We start from the raw sequence: 15,000 nt of genomic DNA, 5'->3' as shown, positions 1-15,000 counted from the left end.
CTGCCTCAGCCTCCCGAGTAGCTGGGACTACAGGCACCCGCCACCGCGCCCGGCTAATTTTTTTTTTTTTTTTTTTTTGTATTTTAGTAGAGACGGGGTTTCACCGTGTTAGCCAGGATGGTCTCGATCTCCTGACCTCGTGATTCGCCCGCCTCGGCCTCCCAAAGTGCAGGGATTACAGGCGTGAGCCACCGCGCCCGGCCTAAAAGACCTTTCAATATTCCCCTCTAAAGACTATGCAAGGCACAGTTGTATGGAAGGGCTGTGGGGCTCCCAGGACCATAAATGATCTTCTAGAATAATCTATTTAGAATGGAATGCCTTTTAGATCCTCTATCAGAAGTGGGACAATTTTTCTATCTCAGGTCACTTACCCATAAAGGGAGAGAGGTCAATGGATAGCTAAATGAGTTTTGAGGTACACTGTTAAATTTTAGATTAGCAGCAGGGGATCTAAACTCCTCAAGAAATAAATTACACATTTCAGTCCCATAACAAGTTCACTTTAAGGGGAAACAGGGAGAATAGGAGAAGTAAAAGGCCTGAAAAAAGACAAAAGTAGAGAGGCAAGTAAGGACAGAGACAGAAAAAGATTTATAAAGAAAAAGAAAATCCAAAGGGCACGGAGAAGAATATAGACATTTTTGAGCAACACACCCATCTTGTGGCCATTTCAGATACTGCCACACCAAATTTAATTATTGAACCTTTGCAATGGTAAGAGGCAGTAGAATGGGTTGGAAAGCATTGGGAACACAGAGTCAGAGGCCCGAGTTCCACTAGGGTGCTCTGTCACTATACAGCTGGTATGACTTGGGTAAGTCACTTGATGTGCCTTACTGTATTGTGAGGAAGAAATAAGATGCTTTTAAGAACTATATCAATACTACAAATTACAACAATATCATAACATTAAAACACAACAATGGCCAGTGCAGTGGCGCACACCTATAATCCCAGTACTCTGGGAGGGAGAGGTGGGTCGATCACTTGGGTCCAGGAGTTCGAGACCAGCCTGGGCAACACAGCGAGACCTTGTCTCTACACAAAACAAAACAAAACAAAATAGCCGGGAGATGGTGGTGCATGCCCGTACTCGCAGCTACTTGGAAGGGTGACGCGGGAGGATTGTTTGAGTCTGGGAGGTCGAGGCTGCAGTGCGGCTACATTCCAGCAGGGGTGACAGAGCAAGACCCTTCTCAAAAGACCAAAAATCACAACAATGAAAACAAAAGTGGCTATCTGTTTCCTAGACTGGCATGTGAGGCAAAGTATTTCCAATTCTCACCTTAATCAGGAAGTACAGTTAACCCTTGAACAACACGAGTTAGGGGCACTGACGCCCTGCGCAGCTGAAAATCCACGTGTAACTTCTGACTCCCCCAAAATTTACTTACTAATGGCTTACTGTTGACCAGAAGCCATACTGATAACATAAAGTCAATTAATACATATTTTGTATGTTACAGGTATTATATACTGAATTCTTACAACATAATAAGCTAGAGAAAAAATTAAGAAAATCGTAAGGAAGAGAAAATATATTTACTGTTCACTAAGTGGAAGTGGATGATCATAAAGGTCTTCATCCTGGTTGTCATGATGTGTAGGCTGAGGAGGAGGAAGAGAGGTTGGTCTTTCTGTCTCAAAGGTAGCAGAGGCAGAAGTGGAGGAGGCAGAGGTAGAAGGGGAGACAGGAGGCATAGTTGGTGTAACTTTTATTGAAAAAAATCCACGTATAAGTGGACCTATGCAGTTCATACCATGTTGCTCAAAGGTCAACTGTGCAACTGAGTAAACCAAGCCACAATTTACAAACATTTAAAAAATCATGGGAAGGATTTCAGTGAGTTGCGAAGCAAAAGTTACCTTTGTAAATTCCACAAGAAAAACTTCAAAAGCTTGTTTCCAAACAAGCTTTTGGAACCACATATCATGAACCACCCTTTCAATGTCTACTGGGCTCAAACCACAGATGATCATGTGCACTCATACCTCACGCAAGCCACAGAATGCAGGGCTCATGATGCACTTGCCAATGATGACTTTTCCTAATTTTGAACTGGCAAGTTACCACTGAATTACCGCTTTGCCAATAACAGGTTCAACTATTATGTGTATCTCTCTTAATATTTTTTGGTATTAAGTGTAACTGCCAGAAGATAACCAATCATCACTAACTAAACCATACATACCATATCTCACCTTCTGGCAGAAAAATCCCATTCTCTCATGTTCTGGTGAATCTCTACACTTTTCAGGCTGTAAGCCAATTTCAAGAAAAACTACTATCTCACCTGAAATCACGTGCAAATAGGGGGAAACATCCAAAGTGTACCCCAAACATGAAAAGTTCTCCAGGGCTAGAAGGAATTATATATCTAAGCACAAAATATATGTGTTGTGCAGACACACTAAAGGCAGCCTTGTCAGACTTGTCTCATTGAAGGCATAGGCAAGAAAAAACAAGACATTAGATTCCTCCTACCTGGACTTTCCCCACCTTTCCATATATGGAAATAAAGGATCCATATATCAAAGGTAAAACTTCTGGCTGGAAACTATTAAGCTTTGCCCAAATCCATGTTAACTCTTCTTTGTAAAATACATGGTAGAAACTCAATAGTGTATTTATTCATTCACTTATTCAGTCAATATTTGTAAGCCAGATCCTGTTCTCGGTACTATGGATTCAGCAGTAAACCAGAGATGGTCTCTTCGGCTGCACAGCCTCCATTCCAGTAGGGGAAAATAAGATAGGGTAAGGAGGTAACGGCATAAAAGGTTGGGGGAGTTGCTACTTTAGATACTGCAATTTGAGAAGGTATGGATATATGAGCCGAAGACTGGATGAGGGGACAGTGAAGCCATGCAGACATTCAGGAGAACATTACAAGCAGAGAGACTGACCAGTGCAACGGTCTAAGAACAGCAAGGAGGCCAGGGTATCTGAATTGGAAGGAGAAGGGGGAAATGTAGTAGGAGACAGAATCAGAGTTTAAGGAAAAACTCTAAAATCCAATGAATTTTTATGTATAAAACCGTTCACACCACAACAAAACTTAAAGTAAGAGTGGCGGGCTGGGTGTGGTGGCTCGTGCCTGTAATCCCAGCACTCTGGGAGGCTGAGGTGGGTGGATCACTTGAGGTCAGGAGTTTGAGACCAGCCTGGCCAACATGGCAAAACACTGTGTCTACTAAAAATACAAAAAAGTAGCTGGGCATGGTGGCACACCTGTAATCTCAGTTACTTGGGAGGCTGAAACAGGAGAATTACTTGAACCTGGGAGGCAGAGGTTGCAGTGAGCTTAGACTGTGCCACTGCATTCCGGCCTGGGTGACAGAGCGAGACCCTATCTCAAAACAAACAAAGAAACAAACAAACAAGAAAAACGAGGGGCACAGTTAAATAAACTGTGGCACAGTGAGACAAATTCAAGCAGAGGAATTATATAACCATTTACGACTGATTATTTACACACAATATCTCAGTGAGGAAAATCTGTGTAATTGCATGGAACAGGAAGAAAAGTGATACTGTATGAACTCAATTATTTAAGAATGCATAAAAAACATTTGGAAAAAAAAAGAGCAAAATTGAATGCGGGATGCCTCTGGGTGGTGGAAACGTTGAGTTTTCAGCAAAGGAGACATGCGATAGAGAAGAGCCACGTAGGAAGCCACTATGGAAACAGGAAAGGATGATGATGGTTAGATTGGGATGTTAATAATGAAGGTGGTAGTGATCAGAGTCAGGATATATTCTGACAACAGGCATAGATGTGGAGTGTGAGAAAGAGAGGAGTCAAGAGGACAGCAAGGTTTTTGGCCTGAGCAACCGGGTACCCCTAATTGAGACTGGGATACTGAGAAAGGAGTAGATTTTGGAGGCAAAGAAATCATCAGCAAAAAAGAGGCAGCATCCTCTTGTGTGCTGAACCAGACTGAGATGGGAAGAGTGACTCAAAGAATCTCAGAACTCATTTGGTTCTATGCTTTGTGCAAACCTATTCTCTTTGAAAATATTACTGTAAAAATGTTTGTTTAACAATCAGGGAGGAAATAATTATAGTCATAGCCATGATTTCTTGAACCCTTACTAACTACCAGGCACTATGTTAAACACTGTACATATGATATTGTAGCTAATCCCCACATATAAAAGCATTTAACCATAGTACCAAGCACATGGTAAACTATCATTAAGTGTTAGCCGTAATACCTATGAATTATGTAACATTTTAAATGGAATGTAAACTTTGATGATTATTTTAATTACCAGAAGTTCTATTTCCTTTTTTTTCCAATCCACTATTCATTTTATATTATGATTTCTACTGTTTCTCTAGCTAATAGGTAGAGTTTTTATATTCCTCCTTTAACAGACAGGGGAGCCATTCAGAGGTCCTAACTTTATGCAAAGGCCTCACTTTTCTTTTTCTTTTTTTTTTTTTTTTTTTGAGACAGAGTCTCACTCTGTTGCCCAGGCTGGAGTGCAGTGGCCGGATCTCAGCTCACTGCAAGCTCCGCCTCCCGGGTTTATGCCATTCTCCTGCCTCAGCCTCCCGAGTAGCTGGGACTACAGGCGCCCGCCACCTTGCCCGGCTAGTTTTTTTTTTGTATTTTTTTAGTAGAGACGGGGTTTCACCATGTTAGCCAGGATGGTCTCGATCTCGACCTCGTGATCCGCCCGTCTCGGCCTCCCAAAGTGCTGGGATTACAGGCTTGAGCCACCGCACCCGGCCAAGGCCTCACTTTTCAGCTACCTCCTAAAGGCCCAAAATCATATCCACTATGTCTGTGTGAGCATTAAACCCCTAATGGCTACACATAGTTCCATACTCCCCTGAGAGTAGTTGAGCTACTTTGTTTTAAATACCTGTGCATTTCTATTTCAAGTTCTTCCAGGCATTTAAACATTTCTTGGGGTATATTTTACTTAGCCTCTCTGTTTTTAAGCCCTCTGTGTTTAAAAAAAAGGGTAATCTGAGTTAGCTCAGTCTGACACATAACCAGAATGAGAAGTAAAATATTATTTTACAGAAGCAGAAACTGAGCCCTAAATAAGTGAGCCCAGGGAGGTTGAGACTACAGTGAGCTGTGACTGCACCACTGCACTCCAGCCTGCGTAACAAGAGTGAGACCCTGTCTCAAAAAAAGCCCCACAGAAAATAAATACAACACAACACAACACAACACAACCCAATACAATGTTATGATAACACGAACACAAGACCCTGTATCTTTTTACTTTAAAAAAATTGTGCAAATCACAAATGCCATTTGAAGTGATAAAACTGAGTTTTCTTCATGTATCATTAGCTTCGTTTCAGGGAATTTCTGACCAGAACAAATTGTTGAAAGTTAAGGCCAGCCGTGGTGGCTCACTCCTGTAATTCCAGCACTTTGGGAGGCCAAAGTGGGAGGATCACTTGAGCCTAGGAGTTTGAGACTAGCCTGGACAATATAGTGAGAACCCAAATCTACAAAAAAAAAAAAACGATAAAAATCAGCTGGGTGTAGTGGCGCATACCTGTAGTCCCAGCTACTCAGGAGGCTGAGGTGGGAGGACTGCTTGAGCCTGGGAGGTTGAGGCTGCAATGAGTTATGATTGCGCCACTGCACTCTAGCCTTGTCTTAAACCAGCACAGTAGAAGAAATCATGAAACCTGAATTCTGCCACTAACTAGGTGTACGACTAGGGAACTACAACCTCTTTTTGTTTTGTCTTCAAAATAGGGATATTAATACTCTTCCCACAGTTTGGGGGTTGGAAGAGACAATGAGATTTCATTCATAGGATTACAATATATAGGAAAGTATTTTGGGGAAAAAAGGTTAAGAGTCATATAATACAGAAGAAAACATCACTAATATTTATATATTATAAATGTTAACATTAATATTATGTATGTATTATAAGTGTTATAAATATAATACATAAATAATTATGTATTATAAATGTTTGATCAGGAACAGTGAGACACTAAGTGAAAAACAGAATCTTAACTAACGCAAAATTATTTTACCTTCATGTTGCAGGCTAATTCCATTAGTTTTTTTGCATTTTCTTCTGAGCGGTATCTCTTAGGAAGCTGAACCCTAAAGAACTTCAAGGCACCTTCAAAGTCTGTCAACAGCAGGTCATCTTTCGAAGTCTTGAAGTAAGAAAATACAAACATATATAGAAAAAATGTGTTGCTATAAGGATGCACAACAAGTTTTTTATATTCCCAGCACTTTTACAATCCCCAGAAGATACTTCTCAGCTTCTGTTAGAGCCACCTGCATGCGTCCACTGTTAGGGGTAATGCTCGTAGATTTCCAGCACTTTTATAATTCCCAGAAGATATTTCTTTTTTTTTTTTTTTTTTGAGACGGAGTCTCGCTCTGTCGCCCAGGCTGGAGTGCAGTGGCCGGATCTCTGCTCACTGCAAGCTCCGCCTCCCGGGTTCACGCCATTCTCCTGCCTCAGCCTCCCGAGTAGCTGGGACTACAGGCGCCCGCCACCTCGCCCGGCTAGTTTTTTGTATTTTTTTAGTAGAGACGGGGTTTCACCGGGTTAGCCAGGATGGTCTCGATCTCCTGACCTCGTGATCCGCCCGTCTCGGCCTCCCAAAGTGCTGGGATTACAGGCTTGAGCCACTGCGCCCGGCCCCAGAAGATATTTCTTAGCTTTTGTCAGAGCCACCTGCATACATCCACTCTCAGGGGTAGTGCTAGTGCATAGTGACTGCTCAGAATCAGACTACAATGAATGTGTTGCAAGTGCAGAGCAGGGAAGGACAGATAACTCGGCTAATAAATAAATGAGTACCTTTAATAATCCAAGGGCGACATTAAAAATGACACTTATTCCCTGAAAGAGAACAGACAAAAAGAACAGTCAGCATTTATATCTCAACTACTATGCTATTTGTCCTCAGAATACCCCACATTTTTAAAGAAATTGTGAAAACTTAAGGAAGGAAATGAATTATCTCAGAACTACCTTGAAAAATAAAACCTAAAGGGCCATTGAAAAGCTGCTTAAACACTTAGTTTCCCATTTTTCTGAGAAAAGAGCTTTTCTTGCCCTATTTTCATATTCAATAATAAGAAATGCTTTTCCAAAGTATTCCATGCTTCCAAACCAAAAGATCAGTCATAAAGTTGTGATCTCTCAGGAAATAACTCCTGGGGAACTTTTCCTTTATCTTGTGCTGTCCCAATCCATGTACAGCAACCACTCTGTCGATAAGCCCTATATTCCAGAACTGAATCTGCTCAGGGTTCCCTCCATTTTGCAAATCCTGGGACTAAGAACAAAGGAGAGGAAGCACTATCTGTTGATCAAGTTAAACTGCTTAAACTGCTGGGCCTCAGTTTCCATAACTAATACTCTCGTAAGGGTTTTCTGAGATAATCAGCTGAAAAGTTTATGTAAATTACTTGGCATGCCACTGGCCCTCAGTAACTACTTAACAGATGGTTGTTTATACTAGTGAAAAGCTAGATGCAATTTAAAGGTTTGTGATTAGAAATTGGTTACATAAAGCATGGAACATCCAAATAATGGGATACTTCGCAGCAACTAAGAAAAATGGCATATTTGGTAATATTTATTTCTTCTGTTTCTTAGAATATTTCAAGCTCATTGGTCAATACAAATTCTTTATGAATTTTATGTTTTGAATATAGCATAATTAGAAAGGATAGTACAGATGTGTATGTTCAAGTACATGAAATTTAAAAAGGATACCAAAGAGTATAAATAACAATCATATTTTTAAATATACACATAGAGAACCACAATATATAGTGTTCCATCTATATGGAAACCATATTATTCTGTATAGTAATTATATATACACATATATGAACATACAAAAAAGGCTGAAAGGCTACTACTTTTAACCAAACTGTTAAAAGCAGCTAACCTACAGACAGTGGGATTTGAAGTATTTTTAATTATTTTTACTTATATTTTCTATAAACATATATTATTTTTATAATTATGTTTTTCTTAAACAAATGAATACACCACGCAAAATCCAAAATTACACCATGGCAAAGACTGTTATTTACTCTAATATCTATTTTCTCTTTAGTAATAAATCTCTAATTTTTAGCAAATTTCTGCTCAGTTTATTTTTTAAAAAGTCTCCCTTGCAGTTAGGTGTGGTCATATAACTAAGTTCTAACCATAAAGTGGAAATACTGGATGGAACTTCCAGGAAATCTCTTTTAAAAACAGAGGATGCACCCTCTCCCATCCTCTAATCCTGCTGGCTTGAATATAGATATAATGGCTGGTGCACTACTCCTCCATACGGCTAACAGTCAGAGTGGAGGGAAGGCACGCTACTGCCAACATTCTGACTTCTTTTCATGAGAGAGAAAAAAGCTATTTTTTAAAATCACTGTTATTTTGGGTTTCTCCATTCAATACAGTCAAACTTAATATGAACTGTCAAATGTCTAATTCAGTATGTCTTTTCATATCAGAGTACACCTTTAACAAATATGATCATTAGCTTTAGTCCAAAGAAAAGTCACTTAAATCTAGATTCCCTACCAATAAAATAAAATAACTAAAGAGACCAATTCTGTTTTGACAGAGCTGACTCTCAAAACAAGATTTGTTTTCAAGTACACTGCAAACAAAAGCCAAAGTGCTGCGGCCTCTGATACATACCTCACATAAAAGCAGGTCGATGATATGGAAGACCATGTAGAGAGGGAATTTTGCAGTGAAGAGAGTAAGAAACCACTGGGAGGCATACATGTGCGCTTCAAGGCTTATATCCAGGAAGTGGTTGTACAGGTCAGGAATGTATTCCTGAAATAGCAAACCAATTACTTCTGGGCACTTATGCATCTGTCCAATTCCCACTAAGGAGGCACATAAATCTACCAGGAATAGGTCAAAAAAATAAAATACTTGTGTTTTTCTAAAAATCTCCAAAGTGCTCAGAACACTTATCATCTGGTATTAAGCTGGCACTAAACTCTTTTTTCCAGACCACAAACTAGTTCTAAAGAAAGAGGAATCCCCAAAATGGTGACAAGTATTTGGAAAGTCTGTTTTTCCCTCCAAATTATAAAACATTTGGGAAAGTTTGTTTCACTTTTGTTACGAGATTCCTAACCAGTCAGCTTCAGAGCCTTGGGGAGTACTTCTTGACTGAGTTAGCTGTGGAAAAGACCCCTACAAAGTCATCTGATCTTTTGGGAGTTTATCAGCTCACATCCATGAGGTGTGAAAGTTTAACACTTTGTTATCTTTGCATCGTAATCACATAGTGAGAAATGATAAAAATGAAACCCATCCTTAGCCACGAATCGCTAAGGCAATTACCACTGCTCCCTGGCACCATTTCCTCAATTTGGTGCTCCTTAGTCCTGTACTCTTTTTGTCAAACATAAGCTGGTTTCTCTTTTTACCTGCATGAGGCGCTCCAATTGGTAAAATTTGCAATGCAAATCTTCAAAGTTTTGCTTGAAAAGTTCCCTCAGCCCATAGTCAAACATGATCTTGACCAGAACACTGAATGCCTGTTCTTCAGGCATCTGTAACAGATAGGCAAGTTGTTGGGTAGGTAGGATGGTGGTGGGGAATCACAAAACATACAGAAGTTTTCTCAGGATATTAAATCCAGCTTTATATTTTTGTCTTACCAGAAAATTTAGTGCTATGCAGAAACTCAGGCCTAAGGTTGTGTTTAAAACATTTATTTACTCAGACAAGGAATAGTTAACTCTTTGTCAGCATGGTTCCTGTCCTCAAGAAGTCTCCCACATAACCAGTATTAAAATAACTGTAATAGGAATTAGATATCAGTGATAATACAAGAACAGGAAGGCCTATATCTACCTAAGGCAGTCAGAAACAGACTCTGTATGAAGGACAGAATTTGAGCTGAGCAGAAATAAGCTGATAAACAGTGCAGGTGTCATCTTTCCCAAATCCTGGGACCTCTGTTTAACCATTTTTCCTTCCATAGCTGCTATTTCATTCTAGCAAAATTGTTTTTCTTCCTCGCTGTTGTTAAAAACATAGCTTGTTATAGAAGAACCTTACACATTCTAAGGCTCGCAGTAATGCTTCTACAAAAGTCTCCTTCACTTCTATTTATATTTATAACAATACCTACATTTTCCATAGTTTTATGGTTAACTATTTCCCTGAGAACCTGGCAAGATACTTTCAAAAGAGAAAAAAGAAGCACTGGAAATGTTATTTAAGGATTGGTGTGAACGTAGCAAGCCTTCAAAAAAGTCAAGAAGGTGGGCAGGCTTCTGTGGAACAAGATGATGGAGGCGGGCTGAGCACAGAAATCACTGAGAAGAAACCAGAACTAAAGAGCAAATCAGATTAAGTAGTAAGTAAGAAAAGCATAGCAGATCATTACTGGAAAGTTAAGAGTATTTGGGGCAAAAGCCCAGATTTTTGAAGTCTTTGTCATGGAAGGCAAATTTACTTTGCCACATGCAAGGAGATGTGGCCTAACCCACAGTGGTGATTCTGATGCTAGGTAGCCCATCTCCCCTCACTCTAAAACAAGCAGCAAGAGTTCAAAACAAGACATGGAGGGTCTGATTGGAAAACCCATTTTCAAGGGGATAAATGTCCTTGAACTGAAGGTGAGAACGAAGATAAATCACCCAGGCTTGTGGGACTTTGAGATATAAAGTTTCATTAAAACAACAAAACAAAATAAAAACCTCTTTACTCATGTCATAGCTTTATCATATTTTTACATGACTACCAATAGCAACAAGCTGGGTTCAGTTAAGAAAAACCAAAGTTGTTTTTGTTTTACTTGTACAGGTTGAGCAACCCATATCTGAAAATATAAAATGCTCCAAAATCTGAAACTTTAAACACTGACATGATGCTAAAAGGAAATGCTCATTGGAACACTCTGGATTTTTGGATTTGGGATGCTCAACTGGTATAATGTAAATATTCCAAAATCCGGTCCCAAGCATTTCAGATAAGTGATACTCAAACTTGCATTGCAATCTACACAGAATGGCTTAATACCCTTGAATAACTTCCTGTTGCTTAGAGAAGCAACATTCAGACTCCTTACCTGGGCTCCAAAGCTTTCCCTAACTTTCTCCTCAACTCCCAATCACTCAGGATACTCCAGTCATACTGTTCTCCTTTCAGTTCCTCCCATACACCAACTGTTTCCCCAATTTAGGACTTCTATATACTGTACCATTCACTTTGCCATTAACACTCTATTCTCTACTCCCTTTTCAAATAGATCTATTATTTTCATAACAACATTTTCAAAAGTTAACACAGAAAAGTACAAAAGAAAATGATATCCCTTATCATTTTCCAGGCTGCTCCTTAAAGGTCACTTCCCCTGAGAAGCCTTTAATCTAAGTAAGACTCCCTTGTTACAATCTTACACCAACCTTTTTATTATACCTTAATAGCACCACTGAAAGTAATAAATGATATACTTGTGTGATTATCTGCTTAAAGCTAGTTGGATTCACAAGCTCTGTATCCATGAGGATTGAGACCATGTCTCTTATTTACCTCTCATCTTCAGCACAGTACAGATCATAACAGGTACTCAAAACTCTTTGCTGACATCACCTGTGTGGTATTCCTGCCAAGCATTTTAAACTGAATCATGAGAAAATGAGACAAATCAAGAAAGTGGGACATTTTATATCACAATTTGTCTGAATTTTTCTTTTTCTTTTTTTTTTTTTTTTGAGACGGAGTCTCGCTCTGTCGCCCAGGCTGGAGTGCAGTGGCGCAATCTCGGCTCACTGCAAGCTCCGCCTCCCGGGTTCACGCCATTCTCCTACCTCAGCCTCCCGAGTAGCTGGGACTACAGGCGCCCGCCACTGCGCCCGGCTAATTTTTTTTTTCTATTTTTTAGTAGAGACGGGGTTTCACCATGGTCTCGATCTCCTGACCTTGTGATCCGCCCACCTCGGCCTCCCAAAGTGCTGGGATTACAGGCGTGAGCCACCGCGCCCGGCCCTGAATTTTTCAGAACTATCAATGGCATGAAACACAAAAAAAGGCAAAGGAGTAGTTTAGATTAATAGAATAAAGAGAAATGAAAATTCAATATTTGAATCTTCATTAGGTCTTGATTAGAAAAAAAAAGCTAGACTCTATGGAGTAGACAATTGGGAGAAAATTGAATGTGTACTGTGTATCAGACATTACTGAATCAATGTGGAATTTCTTGGATGTGATCACGGTATTATGGTTATGATACAGAATTCTGTTGCTCCCAGAAGGCATATGTATGATCAAGTATTTAGGAGTCTTGATGTTTATTATTTACTTTCAAGAATAATTTCAAAATAAAATTTGAGTAAAAAAGAAAATGTGTGTTTATGCAGAAAAGAGAAAAAGAGATGCAGAGGGAGACAAACAGAAAAAGCAGTGTGGAAAATATTAATTGGTAAACTAGATAAAGACTGTTCACCTTAACACTGTTTAGAGTTTTCTGTGCATTTGAAAGAAAATAAAAAAGGTGGAGGGCAAAGGTATTTGCTAAGCAAATGAATGAATAAAATGGTACTAAATGAAAGCCACCCTTTCTGCCTTCCTCCTACCCCAAAATACATAAATCTCAAAACAAATATTAATGACGATGGCTACTTTAGAGAAAACATCCCCAAGGGTTCAACCAACATTAAAGTCTCTCCCATCATCCTATTAATAAAAAGGAAGTCTACCCTTGTACTAGTTTTCAACATTGCCATTTATTCTCATCATATATCTCCTCCACAATGACATTAAGTTAATTTAAGGAAAAAGTTCCAGCTAGAGGAGTTGAATTTCATGCCTAAGAGTCTGTCCAAACCCAATATAAAACCATGCTCAAGCCTAAGGTTAGTATAAGCTGAGGCAGGCCATGTGTTAAGTCATAACAGAGACCTAATTACTCACATGGAGAAGGAGCACAGCAGCAAGAAATGACTGGCCCTGGCAATAACCAATCTCTTCATCATACACAGAATAAGCCTGGAAAATAAAACACACAGAGGATATGTAAATGAATGTATCCACTTGTGGGCCATGGTGGTACTATAGGACCTTGAATACAGAACCCTGGAGGATGCTACCCACACTGGGACAGCATTTTGACAGGCAATAAGTGGTGCCAATACTTCTCTCCAATCTTAATTTTTTCTTTACAATGAATACAGCTATCACCACTCCATTTCCTGTGGCGAAGGAGTAGGGAAGAGTAAGCAAAAACCACTTCTGCACTAAAAAAACTTTTCATATTTCCTTGTTGTTGTTCATGATGTTCCCTCTCCTTGGGATGTCCTTTCCCTCTCTCTGCCTGAAACACGCACTCTTCCTTCAGGCACCAAACTTATTTCAATTCCCCCAGAATGAATCCCTCTCTTCTCTGCCTCTATGGCACCTGCTACACAAGCATGGTTATTATTATATTACCACCACATTGCATTTTATTTTATTTTTAGAGACAGGGTCTTGCTCTCTTGCTCAGGCTGGAATGCAGTGGTACAATTATGGCTCACTGCAGCCTCAACCTCCTGGGCTCAAGGGATCTTGCCCCATCAGCCTCCTGAGTAGCTGGGACCACAGGCTTGCACCATCATGCCTGGCTAAATTTTTTTTTTTTTTTTTTTTTTTGAGACGGAGTCTCGTTCTGTCACCCAGGCTGGAGTGCAGTGGCACGATCTCAGCTCACTGCAAGCTCCGCCGCCTCCTGGGTTCACGCCGTTCTCCTGCCTCAGCCTCCCGAGAAGCTGGGACTACAGGCGCCTGCCACCACGCCCGGCTAATTTTTTTTTTTTCGTATTTTTAGTACAGACGGGGTTTCACCGTGTTTGCCAGGATGGTCTCGGTCTCCTGACCTCATGATCTGCCCGCCTCGGCCTCCCAAAGTGCTGGGATAACAGGCGTGAGCCAGCCTGGCTAATTTTTAAACAGTTTTTATAGAGATGAGATCTCAACTATATTGCGCAGGCTGGTCTCTAGCCCCTGGGCTCAGGCTATCCTCCTGTCTTGGCCTCCCAAAGTACTGGGATTATATGTGTGAGCCAATGCACCTGGCCCACACAGCTTTTTTTTTTTTAAATAGAGATAGGGTCTCACTATGTTGCCCAGGCTGGTCTCAAACTCTTGAGCTCAAGTGATCCTTCTGCCTCAGCCTCTCAAAGTGCTAGGATTACAGGCATGAGCCACCAAGCCCAGCCCCACACTGCATTTTACATGTCCATCTTCTCTGCCAGACGAGTAGGCTTTGTGAGGGATAGGGTGATGTCCTATTCAACCTAGTCAGCACCTCATATACAGCTTGCACTCACTAAACACTGTTAATGTTATTCATTTTTCTTTCTGGGAAAAGCTCTTTTGGCAAAGACACCAAAATATAATTCTTTCCACAATATCATAATAACTTTTCTGATAAGCGAGATTACTCTGAAAACATTTGTGGGTTCCTCTGGAATTCTTATTTTTATTTTTCTTGGCAGCAAATGATTACTACCCATCTCCTCTGAACATTATTTTGAATAGAATATTGACATCTAACATTCTTCATGGTTTACTCTTTGGTTTTTTAGTTCTTTTTCAGAGTTCTGTTTTTATATCTGGTATTTGTAGTTCTCATGTAAATGTGGTAGAAAGGGAAATTCCTATATCTTCAAGATGTTATTCCTTGTTTGACAAATTTATTTCTTGTGAAACTCCCTTTGTTTTCCACTTATTTTTTGTGCCAAGGTTCCTCTGTGTTCCAAGAAAGCAACTTAGAATTGGGTATGTTTAGAATATATAACTCTTAGCAAAATATGGTGCCAATACTTAATAGATGCTAGTCAAGTTAATATGCAACCAAAGTTTATCACTAGCTTTGGTGAAACTATAGCTTTTAGAAATACATATATTATGATCATGCATTCAGAAATTTTCATAGAATTCAATGTAATCTTATTATACCATACCCATTTCATCACAGTTTATCTGATAAGAAGGCTACAGGATGAGAAACA

The 15,000-nt window shown here is 39.8% G+C and overlaps 1 protein-coding gene across 3 annotated transcripts in view; it reads right to left on the bottom strand.

Annotated features, from left to right (window-relative positions):
* The window catches only part of RABGAP1 (RAB GTPase activating protein 1), a 170,834-nt gene that overhangs the window by 23,508 nt on the left and 132,326 nt on the right, over positions 1–15,000 (bottom strand). For all 3 annotated transcript variants that reach the window (XM_008006338.3, XM_008006337.3, XM_008006339.3), the window contains 5 exons: positions 12,923–12,997; positions 9,427–9,552; positions 8,678–8,821; positions 6,818–6,859; positions 6,030–6,158 (listed from right to left, as the gene is read on the bottom strand). In XM_008006338.3, coding sequence (XP_008004529.3) covers positions 6,030–6,158; positions 6,818–6,859; positions 8,678–8,821; positions 9,427–9,552; positions 12,923–12,997 — 516 coding nt within the window. The remainder of the gene's footprint in view (positions 1–6,029; positions 6,159–6,817; positions 6,860–8,677; positions 8,822–9,426; positions 9,553–12,922; positions 12,998–15,000) is intronic.

Source organism: Chlorocebus sabaeus, chromosome 12 (assembly GCF_047675955.1).
Source record: "Chlorocebus sabaeus isolate Y175 chromosome 12, mChlSab1.0.hap1, whole genome shotgun sequence".
Lineage (NCBI taxonomy): Eukaryota > Metazoa > Chordata > Mammalia > Primates > Cercopithecidae > Chlorocebus > Chlorocebus sabaeus.
The sequence above is the reverse complement of the archived record's forward strand: the minus strand, read 5'-3'. Positions and strand labels throughout refer to the sequence as shown.